The 24154-nt window shown below is 36.9% G+C and overlaps 1 protein-coding gene across 18 annotated transcripts in view; it reads right to left on the reverse strand.

The window, feature by feature from the left end:
• BBS9 (Bardet-Biedl syndrome 9) overlaps positions 1-24154 on the reverse strand; it is a 517916-nt gene that overhangs the window by 244823 nt on the left and 248939 nt on the right. For all 18 annotated transcript variants that reach the window (XM_055293460.2, XM_055293455.2, XM_055293456.1 and 15 more), the window contains 2 exons: positions 13605-13777; positions 8935-9087 (listed from right to left, as the gene is read on the reverse strand). In XM_055293460.2, the coding sequence (XP_055149435.1) occupies positions 8935-9087; positions 13605-13777 (326 nt within the window). The remainder of the gene's footprint in view (positions 1-8934; positions 9088-13604; positions 13778-24154) is intronic.

A 24154-nucleotide genomic window follows, 5' to 3' on the forward strand; every position in this document is an offset into this window, starting at 1 on the left:
TTTAAGTTCCTTGTAGACTCTAGATATTAGACCTCTGTCAGATGGAGAGACTGCAAATATTTTCTCCCATTCTGTAGGTTGTCTGTTCACTCTGATGATAGTCTTGATCCATCTTGAGTTAGTTTTGGTATTTGGTGTAAGGAAGAGGTCCAGTTTCAATTTTTGCATATGGCTAGCTAGCTCTCCCAGCACCATTTATTAAATAGGGAATTCTTTCCCACTGATTGTTTTTGTCAGGTTTGTCAAAGATCAGATGGTTGTAGATGTGCGGTCTTATTTCTGAGTTCTCTATTCTGTTACATTGGTCTACGTGTGTGTTCTTGTACCAGTACCATGCTGTTTTGGTTACTGTAGTCTTGCAGGATTGCGTTTGAAGTCAGGTAGGGTGATACCTCCAGCTTTGTTCTTTTTGCTTAGGATTGTCTTGGCTATTCAGGCTCTTTTTTGGTTCCATATGAATTTTAAAATAGTTTTTCTAATTCTGTGAAGAATGTCAATGGTAGTTTAATGAGAATAGCATTAATCTATAAATTACCTTGGGCAATATGGCCATTTGCACAATACTGATTCTTCCTATCCATGCACTCATCAAATTATAATACTTTTTAAAATTGCATAAAAATGTAAAGTCATCTAAAATAAACATACACCATTTTCAATTTTTTGCACATGTATCTATTATAGACACATCTATTTCATTATTTGTAACTTACCATATACTATTTCATAATCTGCTTTTTTCAGTTATATAAAATGTTTTATATCATTCTGGTTTTGAAAATAATGAAACGCAATAATGATATGAAATGATATCATATCAAATAGTAGTACTATGATAAAACTAATCACTTTCCAACTAGAAAGCTGGTTACAATTTCCTGCAAAGATAATTAATAATATAAATGAATATCTTCATGAATGTATTTTTTTTTCTTTGTGAACTATTTCCTTGCCTAAATATTCAAGAGTAAACTTACTAGATAAAAACGTACAAATTCCATTTTTTTACTGACATCTCAGTTTTTTTGTTTTGTATTGTTTTGTTTTTACTTACCGCCCCTGTTCATCCACAAACGTATGATTGCAAATTTCTGTGTCCTCCTCCTTTCTCACCTATTTACTCTATCACCTTCTGAGAAAGAATTTCCTTTTAGCTGTTAAGTGGTTATATGAAAAACAAGCCCAGCAACATCACTACATCCATGAAAGCTCCTTCTTAGTCTCTCAGCATATTATTTTTACTTGTCCATGACAGTGAGGAAAGTGGGCCTCTGAATGGTTTCATTATATATTCCTCTGTGTTATCAGCCAAAATCATGCTCATTTAAAAACTCACGGACCAAAAAGCTCTTAGATTTCGGCGTGACTTAAAATGATTTTTATATATCAATACTATACAAATAAACAGAGTGGAAGGAAGTTTTAAGTACAGAAAAAGTAACAAATAGCAAACTCCAAATCACAGGATCTCTATTTAAAATTATGCCTAATACAGCCTCTGTTTTGTAGAAGAGAAAAATCAGCCAACTGCCTCTCTAGAACATTAATGACTACCAGTCATTACATCACACATATGTCATCTGACACCAACTTTTAGATCAGTAAACATTTTCCCTCTGCTACAACAGAGGGTTAGTGTTGAAGTGAGGAGAAAAACCGCAGCACATATAATAGCATCAAAACATAAGCCAAGTCATAGGGTAAGTCTAATTTCTTCCATTTCAATTTACTCAACCAATCAGTCTTGCTTTGACTAACAAATTTATGTGAAAATTTTATAATAAAATAGAGAATTTATTTGGGAAAGCTTTTCTGCCAATAAGCATTAGCATTTGAAGGCAAAGAAGCTAAACTTAGGTATCAGTAAAACCAACAAAGTCACACACCCAAAAAAAGTCCTCTGATACTTAAGTTTCAGATATAATTTCAGATTTGAGGGAACTCTCCAAAAGATTTTGTTACCTTTCTAATAGGTGTGTATACAATGACTATTAGATGATCATGAATATACATATACGTAGCATGAACATGTATAAACAGTTCACACACATTTCCTTTTTCTTTACCCTGACCATAATTTTGCTAAAGAAAATCTAGGCGGCCTATGTCCCACCTGACAATGATTAAAGTAAAATTGCCACATGATATTCTAAAGCCTGGACTTTGGAATACAATGCTTAATATCTATGTAACACCGAGCAAGTTTCTTAACTCTACTCAGAGTTTCAGGTTCTTCCTCTATAAACAATAATGCCACCCTCACATGATAATCCTAAGTATTAAATGAAGTAATAAATAAAATTTACTTCGAACTCAGCAGACACCCAATAAATAAGAATTTCCTTTCTTTTCTCCTACTTTATTTCTTAGGTCCTCCAAAAATACATCCAGTTGATTGAGAAGGCAGTATTCCAATTTTATGAATGAGGAAATTTAGGTTTCTAACTACTGAAAGGAAGACATTCTCAACATGGTTACATTCTTTCAACATTATACCTCCAAAGCTAGAAGTAAAGATGAAAATTCTTTCAAAAAGGATGGTATTTTTCCCAAAATTTTATTAGTTTTAACTTGTATTTTAAGTTCAGGGGTAGATGTGCAGGTTTGTTACATAGGTAAACTTGTGTCATGGGGGTTTGTTGTACAGATTATTTCACCACCCACGTAGTGGGCCTAGTACACATTAGTTACTTTTCCTGATCCTCTCCCTCCTCCTACCCTCCACCCTCCAGTAGGACCCAGTGTGTGTTGTTCCTCCCTATGTCTTCATGTGTTCCCACCATTTAGCTCCCACTTTTAAGTGAGAATATGTAGTATTTGGTTTTCTGTTCCTGTGTTAGTTTGCTAAGGATAATGGCCTCCAGCTCCATCCATGTCCCTGGAAAGGACATAATCTTGTTCTTTTTTATGGCTGCATAAATGCAACATAATTACTGAAACTGTGGTGGGCAACTGAAAAATATTTATTCACTGGAGACCAAATCCTTCCCCTGTAAGAATCATGCTCTGCTTTTCCCAGATTGATAATCCTAGGTCCCCTCTCCTTGCTTCAACCTTAGGTTGGCCTCAGTAAGGGTGCTTGTTGTATGCTCCTACAGGAGTATGATGCAGTAGTAGACACTATGTAGGCAAGGCATGCTAGCAAAACTAAGATGGGAATGTGGTTTTGAGGGTTCCTATACAGGATACAGGAAATAACCTGCATTTGAAAATGGGGAGGGAAGTGGTTGGCTTTTGCATCAAAACTCAAAACTATTAACGATGCATCTTAAAGCCAGTGACCCACCTGTTAGAAATATAAGAGGCTACAAAGAGGCTACCACCCACAACAGGCCAAGAGAGGGCTGATTGCAGGATGATGGTCCTAAATGAGATAACCATTCATGGATGGTTGCCTCATTGCCAATTAACCAATATGTTTGTCCCAAGAAGAAGCACTTGAGCTATCCAGAAGAGCTACCACTGATGTCCATTGCATCCCCTTTTCTTCATCTTTGGAAAGGCCTACATGTGATTTGGGGGTAGGGGTAATAAGGCTGTTCTGTATTTGAACTTTGCTCTGTATCTGAACTCCCAGGTGTCTTGTTCTACTCATCAGGAAGTTGTTATTATCCTAACAGGGCCAGGACCAGCTACGTTATTTGAGATGCCCAGAGCAAAATAAAAATACAGGGCCCCTTGTTCTAAAAGTATTAAGAAATCCAATATGGCTACTACAGAGCATTAAACCAAAAACAGGGCTGTGTGTGACTGTGCAGGTGACATGCCCATTGAAGCCAGTCCTGGACCAAGCTAAGGTGAAGACCTATTAAAAAAACTGGGTAATAGATTCCATCCTTCAAAGAACTGACCATAACTAAGCACACAGGCAAATATTAGACAGTTTTACTCGCCTAAAAACAACACTGATGCTCTGTTTGCATTATTTTTTATTTCTTTCTTTTTTATGTGTTTGTTTGTTTGTTTTGACACAGGGTCTTGCACTGTTGCCCAGGCTAGAATACAAAGGCACAATCATGGCTCATTGCAGCCTCAATCTCCCAGGCTAAAGCAATCCTCCCACCTCAGCCTCCTGCGTAGCAGAAACCACAGGTGAGCACCACCTCTATCAGCCAATTTTCAAGATTTATGTAGAGACAGGGTCTCTTTATGTTGCTCATAGGGATCTCGAACTCCTGGGCTCAAGGGATCTTTCTGCCTTAGCCTCCCAAAGTGCCAGGATTACAGGCGTGAGTCACCATACCCAGCCTGCTCTGTTTACTTTAAACGACTCTTGAGAAACCTAATTTTCAGATAAATTATCTTCAGAGTCCATAGACCACAACTGCTTATGAGTGAATAAGATTTTAATGACAACAAAAATTTAAGTTGAAATCTCAAAAGTATAGAAAAAAATAAATCTTTAAATATAGAAGACCTAAATTGAAGGGTTAGAAAAGTTTCAAAAAGAAATGTTCATTTAAAATAGTTTGCTAATTTAATATATGTTGAATGAAGGAGGGTAGATTATTTAAAAAGTACACAATTCTCCACTCCTTCAACAAAGAGGCAAAGTCTATATCCCCACCTCTTTGATCTGAACTGACCAAAGCCAATGGAACACTAGAAACATGACAGAAACAGAGGCTTGAAAAGTGCTTGTGCATTGGGACATATAGTCACCATGTGAACAAGCCCAGCCTAGTCTGCTGGGCCATGAGAGACAAGTGGCCCAATTATTTCAGCTAACTGCAAGTAATCTGCCAAATACATGAGTAAATACATCCTAGCTATCCAGTCCCAAGGTGAGCCACCAGCTGACCAGAGACACATGAGTGAGCCCAGTCAAGATCAGCCAAGCACGACCCCCCAGATCAACAGAACTACCAAGCTCATCTAGAGACTCATGAACAATAAATAATGAATTATTGTTGTTTTAAGCCACTAAGGTTTGGGATGGTTTGCTATACAGTAAAACTGTTAAATGACACAGGTAGTATTTTAGCTCAGTAGAAGAATGGAATATGCGATAAGCAGGGGCTGAGACAATAAGCTCACCAGGGAGCAGGGAGATTAGATTCTCACTAAATTGCATAATAAATTCCAGATGGAGTGAAAAAAGTACATTTAAAGAATCATAGCATAAAAATGTTAGAATAATTTATAAATTGATATTCATATACTCTTGGCATACATAAGGAAGGATTTCCTAGGCAGAGAAACCTAAAGGAAAAAGATGGATAGATCTTACTACGCAAATGTTTTTTAAACCTCATGTGTCAAAAATACATTACAAATAAAAAATAACAGGCAAATGATAAATTGGTAAAACTTTTTTATGTATGAGAGATTACAAACCTAAATAGGTATCAAGTATTTTCATGCGTGATGAAAGTATGATCAAAGATTATCCCTCAATATACACAAAATGGTAAGAAAAAGATGAACATGATAGAATATTAAACAAAATGTGTACATATGTAAGCCATTAAAAAGAAATACAAACGGCCAATTAACATGTGAAAAATATGCAGCATCTCTGGTAAGCAACAAAAGAGGTAAGGAGTAAAACAACAATCAAATTACTGTTTCAGTTAAAAACTGTAAAGATGAAAATAAGCAATAAAACCTAGGAAAGCAGGCATTTTCATATACTATTGGTTGAGCTACAATCTGGTACAACATATCTGTAAGGTAGTGTGTATGTATGGGTATGCTGGTGTATGTGTGCATGTGTATATGTGTGTCTCATAGAGAACATTTTGCTGAAAAATTAAAAGATCCTATCACAGGAGGAAAAAAAAACTCCAAACAGGTGGTACGTTAGGAAAACACTTTAAAAATCTAGTAAAGTCATGCAATGTAGTTATGCCACAGTGACAGGAATGGGCTCTAGCATGGCTTGTTATTTCATGAGCTTGGCTAATCCATCAAGCAAATCATGCTCCCTACCTAGGCAAAGCATAAAGATAAGAAAAACACTAAACAGAAGGTATGTGATAATAAGGTATATGGTACGCTTGTTCAATCCCAGAAGAGTTGTCGAAAAAGGATTTTTCTCAATGTTAGACTCAACATTAAAACTATTATGAAGATTTGTCCTTTAATCAACTGTGATTGTCCATACTACAGACTGTTCATATCATAAACTATTATGTAACCATTACAAATAGAGAAGTATATCTATGCACTAACATGCAAAGAGTTCCAGTACATACTTTAGAAGAAAAACAAAAAAGAGAGCTAGATTAATACATATAGTATGATACTCTTTATGGAGTTTTTTTTTAGCCTGATGAAACAATATTTCATTTCTATGTGCCAAAAAAGTGTGAAAAGAAACAAAAACAGTAAGAATGATTACATTTCTGAGCAGTTGATAAGGAACCAAGATGGGAAATTTAGCATTATGTATAATGTTATAAATTTCTTTGGGAAATTATATTCATGTGTTAAGTATGTCATTAAAAAATTGACTAAATGGAATTAAAATAGACTTTATTATGCTCAAGAAACTTACTGAACAATCAACATCTCACCCTAATTTATTACAAATATATATATAATAAAATTGAATGGCAAGGTACATAAAAATTAAGTCAAAATCCTTATAGTACTCATATTTTTCCTTCAAATGCTTATTCATTCTTTTTGTTAATCTAAAAGGAATGGGACTTAACAATACACATTCAAGTGAAAAGCCATGGTGTTGATCATCTTGTCTGTAATATTACAAATCATGGAAAACCTCAACCGTGAGGCTAAGCAGAAAAAATAAAAACCTCTGCACTTTAAATGTGTAAAAGACGAAGTCTTACTATATAGAAAATCTGGAAAGCATTAAATCAAGGATCCTCTTCAAGTTCCTTTAAATGCCCTTCCACCATTGTGTCTACAAAAAGATACAGCATCATTAAAGACAAGGTTGACCATACCTTTAGTCTCAAGTATGGCAGGCAGGTATGGCAGTAGACCTCAGAATGAGACAGAGAAGTGAACAAAGAAATGGGAGAAAGGAAAAGGAAAAGAAGGAAGGAAATAGAAAACAAAACAAAACAAAACAAAAAGAGTCCTAAAGAGGGAAAGAGGTGTAGAACAGACAGGGCATTGGTGCCTACTGACTGAAGAATCATATAATTACCCCAGCACAGACACACCAAATTCGCAGTCTATATTTGTGGAACAAATTTTGTAAATTCCATACATTATGGAATATAATCTTTGTAACAAAAGAGTAGTCATCCCATTTTATGGAACAAACCAGAAGTTCTGGGAGGGTAAAGGAATTGCCAAAATCCACACAGCTAATAAGCAACAACACTGTGGTGTTTGAATTCCAAGCCCAGTGTTCTTTCCAATATTCCACTGCTACTATAGACTGTTCTTTAAATTGCTGCTACTTTTCAAATAACCATTTTTTTTTTTTTTTTTTTTTTTTTTTAGACGGAGTCTTCCTCTGTCACCCAGGCTGCAGTGCAATAGTGCGATCTCGCCTCACTGCAACCTCCGCCTCCCAGGTTCAACCGATTCCCCTGCCTCAGCCTCCCGAGTAGCTGGGATTACAGGCGCCTGCCACCATGCCCGGCTAATTGTTTGTATTTTTAGTAGAGACGGGGTTTCACTGTATTAGCTAGGATGGTCTTGATCTCCTGATCTCGTGATCCGCCCCCCTCGGCCTCCCAAAGTGCTGAGATTACAGGCGTGAGCCACCGTGCCCAGCCTAATCATGAAAATTTTAAGAAACAAATGTATTATGAGCAAAAACATAGTAAGCTATTTTTCTGTCCCCTAGGAAAATTAATTCTGAAAACAAAAATCTGATTTTTCCTTTCAAAATCAACAGAATGGAGTGGGGCAGGGGAAAAGGGCAGAAATGTTGTGATAAAGGACCACATGAAGGAGTCTTGTGGTGAAGCACCTAGAATGTGGTGGTGGATGCTGAATCTACACAGGTGATAAAATTGTATACAACTTAATACACACACCCACATAAGTGAGTACAAGTAAGTCAGAACAAGACCTGTGGATTTTATTAATATCATTATACTGCTTATGATATTATGAAGAAAGCAGTTAAAGGAGAAATGAGATCTCTCTGCATTATTTGTTACAACTGCACAGAAAGATGGAATTATCTCAATTTAAAAACTCAATTCAAAAAATCAACAGAATATTCATACCAGCAACACTGACTTTGAAACAGGAGAGTAACATTGTGAAGAAATATAGGAATACACAATATAGTCATTCAAGGTCTTCATTATAATCATTCAAAGACATTATAGTAGAACTGGTAGAGGCCTTCTCATGATTTTTTTAAATTATTTTAAAATTTAAAAAATAATTTTTAAGTGAGAGATGTTTTGAATAGTTTTTGGAGAGACAGTGCCTTAAGAGTGACAGCCAGATCACCCAGCCACGCAAATGATAAACTATGGATGGAAGGTGATCAAGAAGAAGAAAAAATATATTTTGAACTAGAACTTTTTGAACTATGCTGCTTAAGAATTCCATCTCAAAATATCAACTGACATAATACTAGAAGTATGAGCCAGTTGCTTTGTAAGATAATTGGAGAATTATGGTAATAATTATGGAATGCACCAAGAATTGTCTCATAATACTAATCATAATAGCTACTATTTATCAAGCACATATTACGTGCCTGGCATTGTTCTTGTTGCTTTACATAAAAGATTAAAAATCCTCACAACTCTGGGAGGTAATATGTGGAAACTGAGAGTGCTCATGTAATTTACCCAAGGTCACACAATTAGAAAGCAGCCGAGTTTGACTCTGAACCTAGGTTTTTCTGACTCTAAAGCTTGTGCACTGTTCACTATTCCTTAAAGCACTGGAAATGAGTACCTTATCTTGGATATTCTGGGACATGACTCTAGGGTGACAAAAAAAGTATAGCCAGTAATAGAAAACTGTTACTGATATTATACTGACCTGCTTGTAGGTTCCATCTAACAAGGTGTCCAGGTGTTGAAGAGGGGCAGGAGTTTTATCTTTGAATCTTGCTAATAGCCGGCGTTGAATGGCCCGAAATTGTACAGCTCTCTCAGATAAGAGTTCTTCTAATTTTTCACCATTTATCCGTAGCTGCAATGAATAATTTCTTAAATTGAGATTAAATGGACACAAAAAACATCTTTAAAGAAAAAATACACACAATGAAAATAAAAGTAAAAGAGTAATGAAGAAATTTCAATGTATTACAGAGTTAAGGGAATTAAAACAATGTGGTATTTGGTACATGAATCACTAATTCACAGATAATACAGTGGAACAAATCAAATGGAAAATTTGTAAAAGTTAACCAGTATCACTGGAGGAAAAACAGATCATTTAATAACTGTTTTTCAATAATTGGTTACAAGGGAAAAAATACAAATCTTTTCTCTTTACAGCAAAATCAACGCAGAGATTAAAAGTTTAGACACAATAAAAGCACTAGAAAAATCAGAATTTTTAAAATGATCTTGGTATAGGAAAGGCCTTTATTAGTGTAAGTCAAAAGCTAAAAGCCACACCCACACACAAACACACAAACACACCCCTGATAAATTACTAACTAAAAAAAAAAAACATTTAATTCCACATGATTTTAAAAAATTATAAAGAAAATAGGACAAATAGCAAACTGCAAAAAATAACAGCAATAACTACAGAGACAAAGTCATGCCCATATCTAGAAAGCATCTACAAATCAATGAGAAAAAGACCACAACCCAACAGAAATCAGTAGGAAATCAGCAACAATCCAATAGAATAATGGGCAAATCTTTAGATAAAAGTTAATACAAATACCTCTTAAACATATAGCCTTTGACCTAACAATCCCACTTCTAGAAACGTATCCTAGAGGTATGCTTGCCGAAAGTAATGTATATATCAGGATACCCATTACAAAATTGTTTGATCTATTGTTTTCATAGTAAGACATTATTAATAATCAAAATTCCCATCAATAGGGGAACTGGTTAAAGAAGGAAGACTATTCTGCAAGACTACTATGCAACGCTGTGCAAATATGATAAATAAAATGATACAAAATAGTATGTATAATGTGCTACCATTATTTTTTATTTAAAAAAAAGAAACCTATATATTAACATAGTTGTGACTGCATAGGATATTTCTAGAAAGATATACAAGAAACTGGACACCAAACACTGCCTCCAAAGAAGAGACTGAGTGGCTGGGGAATTAGAATCCTAAATGACTCTCTTCACTGTAACCTATCTCATTTAAATTAATATTGTTAAAATAAAAGAAAGCAGCTGGGCATGGTGGCTCACACCTATAATCCCAGCACTTTGGGAGGCTGAGGCGGGCGGATCGCGAGGTCAGGAGATCGAGACCATCCTGGCTAACACGGTGAAACCCCATCTCTACTAAAAAAAAAAAATACAAAAAATTAGCCGGGCATGGTGGCAGGTGCCTGTAGTCCCAGCTACTCAGGAGGCTGAGGCAGGAGAATGGCGTGAACCCGGGAGGCCGAGTTTGCAGTGAGCCAAGATAGCACCACTGCACACTAGCCTGGGCCACAGAGCGAGACCCTGTCTCAAAATAAATAAATAAACAAATAAATAAATAAAAAACAAAAGAAAGCTAGTCAAAGTCACAGGGTAAAAGGGACACTTCATAAGATTAGGTCATGTGAATCACTAACTCAACTTTACAAAACAGTAATAAACTAGCTGAAAAAAATATCATATTCAAAACACTCAGAAGTCAAACATATTGTAGTCTACATTTCTAGTAACAAACCAAATTCCTTACCCTTTCAGGCATGCATTCTACAATTACATATGAAATAAAAGTAACTTGAAATTTTAACTTTTTTTTAAGTCTATTCATGTATTTTGTCTTTATTTACCCTTCAATTTTGAGAGACATTTTCTTTTTTATTATTATTATACTTTAAGTTCTAGGGTACAGGTGCACAACGTGCAGGTTTGTTACATATGTATACATGTGTCATGTTGGTGTGCTGCACCCATTAACTTGTCATTTACATTAGGTATATCTCCTAATGCTATCCCTCCCCGCTCCTCCCACCCCACAGCAGGCCCCGGTGTGTGATGTTCCCCTTCCTGTGTCCAAGTGTTCTCTTTAGAAGCACTCGGTAGCTAACTAAATCAAAGAATATTCCCTTGAGCAAAAAAATACCAAAAATTAAGTAATAAAAATTTTTTAAATAAAGTTTTTAAAAGAATATTAACTTAATTATCAATGATTCATTCTTCTAATTGTATAATTTACTGCTATAATAATTTATTTCCTATAATAAAAATATTTTAAAATAAAGTTTTAAAAGGACATTAACCTAATTATCAATAATTCATTCTTCTAACTGTATTATTTACTGCTATAATAATTTATTTCCTGTAATAAAAAAAAAAAAAATATATATATATATATATATATATTTTTTTTTTTTGAGACGGAGTCTCGCTCTGTCGCCCAGGCTGGAGTGCAGTGGCGCAATCTCGGCTCACTGCAAGCTCCGCCTCCCGGGTTCACGCCATTCTCCTGCCTCAGCCTCTCCGAGTAGCTGGGACTACAGGCGCCCGCCACCACGCCTGGCTAATTTTTTTGTATTTTTTTAGTAGAGACGGGGTTTCACCGTGGTCTCCATCTCCTGACCTCGTGATCCGCCCGCCTCGGCCTCCCAAAGTGCCGGGATTACAAGCATGAGCCACCGCGCCTGGCCATAAAAATATTTTTAAATAAAGTTTTTAAAAGGACATTAACCTATCAATAACTCATTCTTTTAATTGTATAATTTACTGCTATAATAATTTATTTCCTAAATTCTTGATACACCAAAAAATTAAAAAGATATTCTCAATACTCAGACTATCAACCAGGTTATCATTCCTTTGAATGTGTAACCAAGCAGCAGTGATTGAAATGTTTTCACATGTCAGAATTTCAATGCTTAACAAATATTTATTGATCCCAGAGCCAAACCCTGGTCCAGGCACTACAAATTAAAGCAATGAATAATACAGACAAAAATTTCTGCCTTCATGAAGTTTACACTCCAAGGCACACTTGGATTCCAAAACCCATCTGCATTCAAAGTTTAAAATCTTACTAATGGCTGAAAGCAGAGAAAGAAGACAGAGAACAAAGAAAGCATAACCATGCCCCCCTTAATTTATGTGTGTAACAAATGAAAGTGCCTGTCGTTCACCATATTCTCTAAGTCGCTCCTCAGAAAAGACACACCCCTGATGCAGAAGCTCCAGGGAGTTACTTACTAGCCAGAAAGTATAAAGGGAAAATTATATGTCAAACTTATTAATCAATAGTATCTAGTATTCTCTATTTCAAATATTACAAATATATAATTGGTATAGTCTTTCCGTGGACCCTTTCACAAATCACTACCCTTAAGTTTCCAACAGTGAAGCAAGAATTTCTTAAAATATATCCCAAAGAATTGCAAAGATTCTCATTCCATACAATACCTAAACATACTCTTACAGACTGTGTCAATTTTGGTGCTACAATTTGACCACAGGCATGCATTCCTAGAAAATATTGTCATCACAGATCCTCATCATAGATGAGGAATTATGACATAATTATTCATAATTCGATTGTATACACCTGAAATTTTCTTTTTATGTTCACACAACATTAAAGAAGTCTTCATAGCTGAAAGTCAATGCTCTTAGAATGTTCAATGGTTGACTGAAAAATTATATGACTGGTAATTCTCTCTCTCTCTCTCTCTCACACACACACACACACACGCACAAACGCACTCCTAAACTGAAATGTAGTCCCCCTAAGAACCAATGCTTACTTGGATAATGTTCAAAATTCTCTCAAAATTCCCCTTTTGTATTGTCTGTAGAGTCTGTTTATAGACTATATAAGTGGAGCCTGATGACTTGAATACATGGGACTTTTAAAAAAAACTATGACTGTCACTGTCAAATCCACTCACAAAACAAATATTTGGCTAGTCCTAAACATCAAATCAATCTTCAAAAGATGAAGACATGTCACCAGTGAGATATTCAAGAGAATCTAACATAGGCTCTGAAGGCACTTCCAAAGAAGAAATGCAAAATATTCAGAGCAACAAAGTTACTGTTAGATCTCATTTATTCATATATGTAATCATTCAGCATTTACTAAGCACCCACTGTGCCAGATACCCGGGAATATTTTAAGTGTTAACCCTCATTCAGATGCAGAAGTTCTGGTACACTTGTTAAAAAAGAAAAAGAAAAACCACTTTATAATCACACCTCATTTATGGCCTGCTAGAATTAGCCAAATGGCCTCTGATAAGCTCAAATAGTTTTAACACTGGGTTATTGGGGTCAAGGGTTAAGTCTCCATGTGGGAGAATTAAATCAGCTCTGTTCCAGGGCCAGACGACACGGTTAGCTCCAGGCAGCTACTCTGTAAATGTCTGTAATTGATCACAAACTGGGCAAGTGGGCAGGAATGGATTCATGAAATCCACCATCCACATAAAAACAACCAGAAGCACATAGCCTAATGGCATGTATACAGAATTTTTCTATAGCATCTATTTCTCTTTCATGTATTTAAGGATTATAGATGATGTGGGTTATGATCATACACACCTCAAAATGATGATCAATCAACTCAAAATATTCTTGAAGGGGTATAGATCCAGAAAAAGAACATGCAAAATCTTTGACTCCCTGTTTTTCAAAATATTCTTGAAGGCGAAGAATAAGCTCATCGGTTATGAGCCAAATATCTTCAAATTGTTCACTCTGAATGCGATATCGTTCTGAGAGAAAAAAATTAAGGAAAAATGCTTAGTAACACAGAATTACTAGATAAAGCTACATCAACTATCACTAACTCTGACTTTAAAAGTTCAAAGATTTCATTTTTGTAACAAGGATATGATTACACTGGATTTATAAAAATACTTTCACTGTTTCATTGCTCCCTGCATCAACCACTTAACACTTTCAAATCTAATTCCAAAGGTAGGTCGTCACAGTGGCAAACTGTAAAGTATGGTCCTTTTTGTTATATATCTTATAATAGGTTTCAGTACAATAAAAACACCCAAATTTGGGTCCTTTAAAAAGGCCTGTATTTAAGAAGAAAAGAGCCATTGCAAGAATACAATTTGTTGTCATTAGTATCATTTCAAAATACTGAAGTAAAATTTATTCTATATAAAATTCAATATCCTGGATACTATAATCAGCATAATTCACTGTAATCATGATCAAATTTTTCTATTTTTCTAATAGTTATTTAATTTGAAGAGACACTTTGCAGTCAGACCCTTTTCTAAATATAAATCTTGTTTCCCTTTATTCCCTGAGACCTCAGCTCCACTACTCCAAGATGACCAATTTCTAGCTATTCTCTACCCTGAAAATGACAACAACAATGGTGACAAAGATGATAAGAGAGGTGGTAATAACACCTATGAGAAGAAAAACTATTAATTGTTGGGCACAAACTATGTACCAAGAACTGTGATTACAATAGCCCCTTTTTTATACAAAGGAAAAAGCACAGAGAGTTTCAGAGACTTGCCAAGGATCAAAAGCTTTTAAATGCGAGTGCTAGAATTAATAGTTCATATCCTTCTGCCTAAATCGCACCTTCTTCATCAGGACCTGGCTTTAATCTCATCTACTCAAATCTTGATTTCACTGATATCCATGGGAGCTCCATCTGCGCCAGCCACATTTTAAGCACTTTACATTCACTTTCTCATTTAAACCCTAACAGCCCTATGACAGAAATAGTGTTACTAGCCAGTTAGTAACAGAGCAGGCACTGGAACACTAGATATTAATCTTAACTGCCTCATAACATTGTATCTTCCCAAATTTATACAGAGACTTACTATGTCTACAGTTCACTAGGCATTTCTACATAAAACCATGCATTCTTATATAACTTCCAAGATTATTACATTTGCTCCCTTTAAAGGAATTTATACACTTTTTTTTTGAGACAGGGTCTCACTGTGTCACCCAGGCTGGAGTGCAGTGGCAACCTCCGCCTCCCGGGTTCAAGTGATTCTCATGCCTCAGCCTCCCAAGCAGCTGGAATTATAAGTACCCACGATGACACACAGCTAATTTTTGTATTTTTAGTAGAGATGGGGTTTCACCATGTTGGTCAGGCTGGTCTCAAACTCCTGACCTCGTGGTCTGCCCGCCTCGGCCTCCCAAAGTACTGGGATTACAGGCATGAGCCACCGCACTGGGTCAGGAATTATACACTTTTTTGAGATCTAGGACTAAGTCCTCTATTCCATTTAACTCACCACTTACTGACCATCTATTATGCAGATGTCATAAAGAGACACACTGGGAGTACAAACATGAACTCAGTCTTCTTGCTTAGGGAATCTAAGATCTAGCTAGAGTAGCATGATACATGGACATATAAAATATTTCTTTATGTTCCCCATGGTATTGTGGTAAATTTTATAAATGCAATTACTTCTTCAGATTGGTTATTAGGACTTCAATTTGTCATCTCCATCCAGAATTCAATAATTTATGTCCTCCCATCCATAGTCATTCCCTTTTACAATGATAAAGAATAAAATATACTGGGTATGCCTGTCACAATCCATGCAAACACACTGGTCTTTGCTGCTGAAGTCATACCCGATTCCCCTTGAAGCTTCACCACCCCTCCCTTCACCCCAGTCTTATTCTGGATGCTGAGTTCTGCCCATAATGCTGATTAGGTGTTTTCCTCAATCAAAGATAATACTTTTTAAAATAAATGCCACCGAATATTTACTTTTTTAAATAAATGACACTGAAGTTTTAATGCTTTAGAGACAGTACAGTTGTGGCGGGGCAGGGTAGAGGGGTAGATGGGAGAATAATGATGATGAAGTACCATATAAGAACCTTTTAAATCTAGTCTTACCCACACTAAGCTTGAGATCCAACATATTAACTCTAGACTGTATTTATTTACTTTCATTCATTTATGTAACTCAGTGCAAGACACTGGGGATAAAATTAGGAATAAGGGAAGAAGAGCTTCTGCCCTCAAGGAGCTCCCATGAGACTTGGAAAGAGAGACTGATAGCAGAAGACTGAACACCGCTTCTGCCATCACTCTTCTGGCGTCACTGATTCAGGACCAATCATTAGGGCTGACCTTGCCACCGAGGTGCCAGGACTTCCCCCAAAGAAGATATACTACCATTTTCAAGTATAGGAAGGCCTATCACATAACAGAAGAATTAGACAACAGCTAGAGATGCAAAGGGCACAATTCATGATAAGAACTATATTAACAATGATAGATGTTCATGGCTACCTCAGGAAAAGCTGCCATTAAAAGTGTTTTTCAGACTCTGAACTCCCTGATCTTTGGTATTTTCTTGAAAGTCCACCTGTGAGTTGCAGAACTCAGTGTGAAAGAAAGGCCATTTCATGAGGTACAGACCTGTCTCAGATCCTGTACCAGGATCCTTATTTTTATGTGTGTCTGCCCATCCTGAGAAGCCCACATCCAGGCCCAGGTAACACCCTAGGCTTCTAGGGGGAGCTCAGTTTGGCCAGCTGTATCTCTTTTCACAGCTTTGTGATCTCCCAGAACACTGGCTTCAAATCCTGTTGCACCAGGCCTTGTGGATGTAGCAGATATAGATGAAAAAGTTGCACACTACAGTGATCCTAGCCTGAGAAGACAGTGAGATGTGGTAGTGGCTCTCAAAGTCACAAAGCCAGATGTGGTGGTGGTGGCAGGTATAGGCCAAATTGCTCAAGACACATCTATTGGCACTGCCACAATTGACCACAGTTACCCTCACTACAGGCAGCTTCTGCAAAGCCACAGTCTTGATGGTGAGTGTGTTGTCCCCCACAGAGGCCTACACCTGTGGCAAGAGATTCTGCACTGTGAAGTCCAGGCAGGGATCCATATCCTCCCACTAGACCCTTTGCAGAAAGGAACAGGTCTTGTCCAGGGTAGGTAATTCCTTCCAGGCTTGGAACTCTGCCAATAATGTCACATCCACCTCCTTGTCCAAGGTGAGGGCATGTCTCACAGTGGGGCACAAGGCCAAGGAGAGGGCACTGCTGATGCTCTTATGTTGACAGTGGGCCTTGCAGGGCCCATCCTTAGTGGGGCTCAGCAGGTGCAGGTGGAGCTTCTAGTTGGGAGAGGCTGGTGTGGACATAATGACCAGTGTCTTCAAGCTGTCACCACTGCCTGCAGCATGCCTATCTTTCCCCATGCCTCCACATTCAGCTGCTTTTCTGACACTGCCTACTGTATGTTGGCTTCCCACACCATCTTGTGGGCTTCCTCAAACTGGCTGGCCATCAGCTCCAAGCTCCTGTGCGGCTGCTCCTGCACTAGGAACAGCTGCTCACAGTCTTCATCCTTCAGCTGCAGCTCCTTGTGAGCTTTGTGCAGCTTCTCCTTCAGGAGCTCAGAGCCCTTCTTGTGAATTCCTATGGAGATCCTGTAGGAATACCTGCAAAAGCATTAAAGAGCTTCCACCAGGTTCGTAAGGTTGAACAGGATCCATTACAACTCCCAGATTCTGAGATTTCTGCTTTAATACGCTCATTTCCTTTCATGTATACGTACCTTAAAATAAAATACTTAAAACAATGCTCGACATATTAAGCACTCAATAAATGTTACTTATTGTCATTATTGTTTTCATTATTTTCCACAATTTATTGTAAAATAAAGGGCAGAGATATCATAAATTTCTTTGGACCTACACAGCACCCAGCTAATCAAGTAACTTTGACATAGCAGATACAAAACAACTATCTTTAATAAAGTATGTTTTCTTTAGCATAGAATTTACTGTCATTTCAAATATAGCTGTAAATTTTTACAGAAATTTCACAGTGCTAATTTTTCAAAGAAAATTCAATTCATTCAGTTTCTAGAAGGATTCTGAATAAGCTTCCACATGCAGATAGAAAAAACTTGGGGTTAGCCTAAATATACATAAAGAATAAAATTCCTTATATATGAAATAAAATAGAGCTGTAGAGAGGAATTTATTCCATTCAACTATAAATTTTCAGTGAAAATGCATTACAAATCTTAAAAAAGATAAACATAAACAACCAGGATTATTATGACATGTATAAAAGAACTGTATCATCTGGCCGCAGAAGTAAAAAAACACATATATAATTCAAGGTACCTGAATGAAGTAAAGGAGCAAGCCATGGGGAAATCTATGGGAAAAGCATTGCAAGCCAAAAGAACTGTAAGGACAAAGGCACTGAGGCAGAAATGTGTTTATAGAACACAGAGGAGGAACGTAGTACGTCTGAAGTGGAGTAAGCAGTTTTTATGCTGCACTATAACAAGACATTATACCAGCTTCTGTTAAATCATCCATGTAGGTATTGCAAAAACATCTGGAAACAAAGCATGTTCAGGTATGTCCAGGCAAGCCTATCCACCACAAGTTAGTGTGAAAATTGATCAGAATTTATCACTGGGGAAAAAACATGGACATGATTCTCAGTAGAACACCAATAGTATGCCCAAGCTCAGCTGGCCAGAGCTGAGTTCTTAATGAGGAAAGACAAACCCAATTAGGACCTACTCCAATACCTCAGTGAAACTGCTAGGCTGAGTCTTCACTCACAGCTTACACTGGGCATGTGTGTTGTATGAAAGAAAATGGGGGATGCTGTGGGCTAACCAAGAAAGGCAGCAATGCCCCAAACTCTGCCTCAGCTGCCTATGGAGCTCCTTCCTTTTACTGACTTGACAAACAAAAAAATCTCTGACAAAATGAAATGTGAAGAAGTCTAAGCTTTTCTCTTCTCCTTTTATAAAAATTTGGATTACCTCAACAGGGGCCTATCAGCTCTCCGAAAGGCCCATCTCAATTCCCCATATTGGGCAAAGACTTCCCTCTCTAAAGATAAAGTAACAGAGAAACATCACATGCAGTAGGTTCAAAGGAGAGAGACAAATCAAAGGGATGAAATTCTCTTTATAAAAGAGAGGTAATGGAAGATAATTCTTGTTTGTAGTTAAAATAAGACACAAGGTAACATTGCATCTATTCATTTATTCAAAAAATATTGCTGAGTGATAAGTGCTAGGGAGACAATAGTGAACAACACATACATGATCCTAGTCCTCATTCTAGTGAGAAGGGCAGAAAATAAACAAGTGAATAACATATGAAACAGAACCTATGAAAATACTACGATGCAGAAACAAAGGTGCTGTGATAAAGACAAATGGGTGGCCTTTCTTGAGATGCTATGGTCGGGAAAGGCCACATTGAGAAGGTGACATCAGTGATAGTACTAATGGTAATAAGGATGAAAATAATACAAGCAGCCAAAATTTACCCAGCACTTACAATGCATCAAGAAATTATTATGTGCTTTTTAGGGGTTATTTCATTTGATTCATACATAATACTACAGTACTATTTTATGGCCATTTAATAAATTGTTTAATGGTTATGTAATTTTTCCAAAGTCATTCAGAAGGATTTTAAGCTAGAGCTGGGATCTAAACTATCAATTTGAGTCTACACATCACATTCCTAATGATTTTGTACATAAAGCCAAGAGCCAAATCAGGAACACAATCCCATTCATAATTACCATAAAAAGAATAAAATATCTAGAAATATAATTAACAAGGGGGGAAGATCTCTACAATAAGAATCTACAAAAACACTACTCAGATAAATCAGAGATGACACAAACAAATGGAAAAACATTCCGTGCTCATGGACAGGAAGAATTAATATCATCAAAATGGCCATACTACCCAAAGCAGTTTACAGATTCAATACTATTCCAATTAAACTACCAATGACAGTCTTCAAGAGCTAGAAAAAATTATTTTAAAATCCACATGGAACAAAAAAATATAACAAATAGCCAAGGTAATCCTAGGCAAAATGAACAAAATTGGAAGCATCACATTGCCCTACTTCAGACTATACTACAGGGCTACAGTAAACAAAACAGCATGATACTGGTATAAAACCAGACAAATTGACCAACAGAACAGAATAGAGAGCCAGAAATAATGCTGAACACCTTCAACCACCTAATTTTCAACAAAGCTGACAAAAACATGCAAATGGTGCTGGAATAACTGGCTAGCAATATGCAAAAGATTGAAGCTGGACCCCTTCCTCACACCACATACAAAAATCAACTCAAGATGGGTTAAAGACTTAAATGTAAAACGCAGATCTATAAAAACCCTGGAAGACAACCTAAAAAATACCATTCTGGGCATAGGAATTGGTAAAGATTTCATGACAAAGACATGAAAAGCAATTGCAACAAAAGCAAATATTGACAAATGGGATCCAATTAAACTAAAGAGCTTCTGCACAGCAAAAGAAACTATCAACAGAGTATACAGATGACCTACAAAATAAGAGAAAATATTTGTAAACTATGCACTGGAAAAAGGTCTAATATCCAGAATCTATAAGGAACTTAAACAAATTTACCAGAAAAAAAAGCAACCCCATTAAAAAGTGAGAAAAGGATATGAACAGACACTTTTCAAAAGAAGACATACATATGGCCAGCAAGCATATGAAATAATACTCAATATCACTAATCATTAGAGAAATTCAAATCACAGCCAAAATGAGATACCATGTCACACCAGTCAGAAATGTTAATATTAAAAATAAGACAAAATAACAGAGGCTAGCAAGATTGCAGAGAAGAAAGAATGCTTATACACTGCTGGTGGGGGTGTAAATTAAGTTCAACCCTTGTGGAAAGCAGTGTAGCAATTCCTCAAAAAACTAAAACATAACTGCCATTCGACCCAGCAGTCCCATTACTGGGTATATACCAAAAGGAATATAAATCATTCTACCATAAAGATACATGCACACATATGTTCATTGTAGCACTATTCACAATAGCAAAGACAAAGAATCAACCTAAATGTCCATTGACAATAGACTGCATAATGGAAATGTGGTAGGGATACATAATAGAATACTGTGCAGCCATAATAAAGAACATGATCAAGTCCTTTGCAGAAACATGGATGAAGCTGGTGGCCAATATTCCTAACAAACTAATGTAGGAACAATAACAACAAAAAAACAAATACTGCATATTCTCACTTATAAGTAGGAGCTAAATAATGAGAACACATGGATACAAGCAGAGAAACAAGAGACACTGGGGCCTACCTCAGGGTGGACGGTGGGAGGAAGGAGAAAATCAGGAAAAAAAAATTATCAGGTACTATGCTTAGTACCTGGGTGAGAAAAGTAATCTGCACAGCAAACCCTCATTACACAAGTTTACTTATATAACAAACCTGCACATGTACCCCGAATCTAAAAGTTTTTTTAATGTAAAACTCATAATAAACATTTAAAAAAGTGTGATATTTTCAGTAACTTTAAATTTGTAGTTTCTGTTTCTTTCTTATTTTTTCATCAACATACACAGAAGAAAAATAAAAAACAATTTTTCTGGAATAAAAAATTTACGATTAGTACGGGCACAGTGGCTCACACCTGTAATCCCAGCACTTTGGGACGCTGAGGAAGGCAGAGTGTCTGAGCTCAGGAGTTCGAGACCAGCCTGGGCAACATGGTGAAAGCCATCTTTACTAAAATACAAAAAATTAGCTGGGTGTCGTAGCGCACACCTGTAAGTCCCAGCTACTCAGGAGGCAGAGGCACGAGAATCAGTTGAACTCAGAGGCAGAGGCTGCACTAAGCCAAGATCGTGACTGCACTCCAGCCTGGGTGACAGAGTAAGATTCTGTATCCATTTGATTCTTCTCTCTTTTCCTCTTTATTAGTCTTGCTAGCGGTCTATCAATTTTGTTGATCTTTTCAAAAAACCAGCTCCTGGATTCATCAATTTTTTGAAGGGATTTTTGTGTCTCTATTTCCTTCAGTTCTGCTCTGATTTTAGTTATTTCTAGCCTTCTGCTAGCCTTTGAATGTGTTTCCTCTTGCTTTTCTAGTTCTTTTAATTGTGATGTTAGGGTGTCAATTTTAGATCTTTCCTGCTTTCGCTTGTGGGCATTTAGTGCTATAAATTTCCGTCTACACACTGCTTTGAACGTGTACCAGAGATTCCGGTATGTTGTGTCTTTGTTCTCATTGGTTTCAAAGAACATCTTTATTTCTGCCTTCATTTCATTATGTACCCAATAGTCATTCAGGAGCAGGTTGTTCAGTTTCCATGTAGTTGAGTGGTTTTGAGTGAGTTTCTTAATCCTGAGTTCTAGTTTGAATGCACTGTGGTCTGAGAGACAGTTTGTTATCATTTCTGTTGTTTTACATTTGCTGAGGAGAGCTCTACTTCCAACTATGTGGTCAATTTTGGAATAGGTGTGGTGTGGTGCTGAAAAAAATGTATATTCTGTTGATTTGGGGTGGAGAGTTCTCACCACCGATCCCTCAGAAATACAATCTACCATCAGAGAATACTACAAACACCTCTATGCAAATAAACTAGAAAATCTAGAAGAAATGAATAAATTCCTTGACAAATACACCCTCCCAAGACTAAACAAGGAAGAAGTTGAATCTCTGAATAGACCAATAACAGGCTCTGAAATTGGGGCAATAATCAATAGCTTACCAACCAAAAAGAGTCCAGAACCTGATGGATTCACAGCCGAATTCTACCAGAGGTACAAGGAGGAACTGGTACCATTCCTTCTGAAACTATTCCAATCGATAGAAAAAGAGGGAATCCTCCCTAACACATTTTATGAGGCCAGCATCGTCCTGATACCAAAGCCTGGCAGAGACATAACCAAAAAAGAGAATTTCAGACCAATATCCTTGATGAATATTGATGCAAAAATCCTCAATAAAATACTGGCAAACCGAATCCAGCAGCACATCAAAAAGCTTATACACCATGATCAAGTGGGCTTCATCCCTGGGATGCAAGGCTGGTTCAACATACGCAAATCAATAAATGTAATCCAGCATATAAACAGAACCAAAGACAAAAACCACATGATTATCTCAATAGATGCAGAAAAGGCCTTTGACAAAATTCAACAACCTTTCATGCTAAAAACTCTCAATAAATTAGGTATTGATGGGATGTATCTCAAAATAATAAGAGCTATCTGTGACAAGCCCACAGCCGATATCATACTGAATGGGCAAAAACTGAAAGCATTCCCTTTGAAAACTGGCACAAGACAGGGATGCCCTCTCTCACCACTCCTATTCAACATAGTGCTGGAAGTTCTGGCCAGGGCAATCAGGCAGGAGAAGGAAATAAAGGGTATTTGATTAGGAAATGAGGAAGTCAAATTGTCCCTGTTTGCAGATGACATGATTGTATATCTAGAAAACCCCACTGTCTCAGCCCAAAATCTCCTTAAGCTGATTAGCAACTCCAGCAAAGTCTCAGGATACAAATCAATGTACAAAAATCACAAGCATTCTTGTACACCAATCACAGACAAACAGAGAGCCAAATCATGAGTGAACTCTCATTCACAACTGCTTCAAAGAGAATAAAATACCTAGGAATCCAACTTACAAGGGATGTGAAGGACCTCTTCCAGGAGAACTACAAACCACTGCTCAATGAAATAAAAGAGGATACAAACAAATGGAAGAACATTCCACGCTCATGGGTTGAAAGAATCAATATCGTGAAAATGGCCATACTGCCCAAGGTAATTTATAGATTCAATGCCATCCCCATCAAGCTACCAATGACTTTTTTCACAGAATTGGAAAAAACTACTTTAAAGTTCATATGGAACCAAAAAAGAGCCCGCATCGCCAAGTCAATCCTAAATGAAAAGAACAAAGCTGGAGGCATCACGCTACCTGACTTCAAACTATACTACAAGGCTACAGTAACCAAAACAGCATGGTACTGGTGCCACAACAGAGACATAGATCAATGGAACAGAACAGAGCCCTCAGAAATAATGCTGCATATCTACAACTATCTGATCTTTGACTAACCTGACAAAAACAAGAAATGGGGAAAGGATTCCCTATTTAATAAATGGTGATGGGAAAACTGGCTAGCCATATGTAGAAAGCTGAAACTGGATCCCTTCCTTACACCTTATACAAAAATTAATTCAAGATGGATTAAAGACTTACATGTTAGACCTAAAACCATAAAAACCCTAGAAGAAAACCTAGGCAATACCATTCATGGGC

The sequence above is a fragment of the Symphalangus syndactylus genome, chromosome 9 (assembly GCF_028878055.3).
Source record: "Symphalangus syndactylus isolate Jambi chromosome 9, NHGRI_mSymSyn1-v2.1_pri, whole genome shotgun sequence".
NCBI classification, from domain to species: Eukaryota; Metazoa; Chordata; class Mammalia; order Primates; family Hylobatidae; genus Symphalangus; species Symphalangus syndactylus.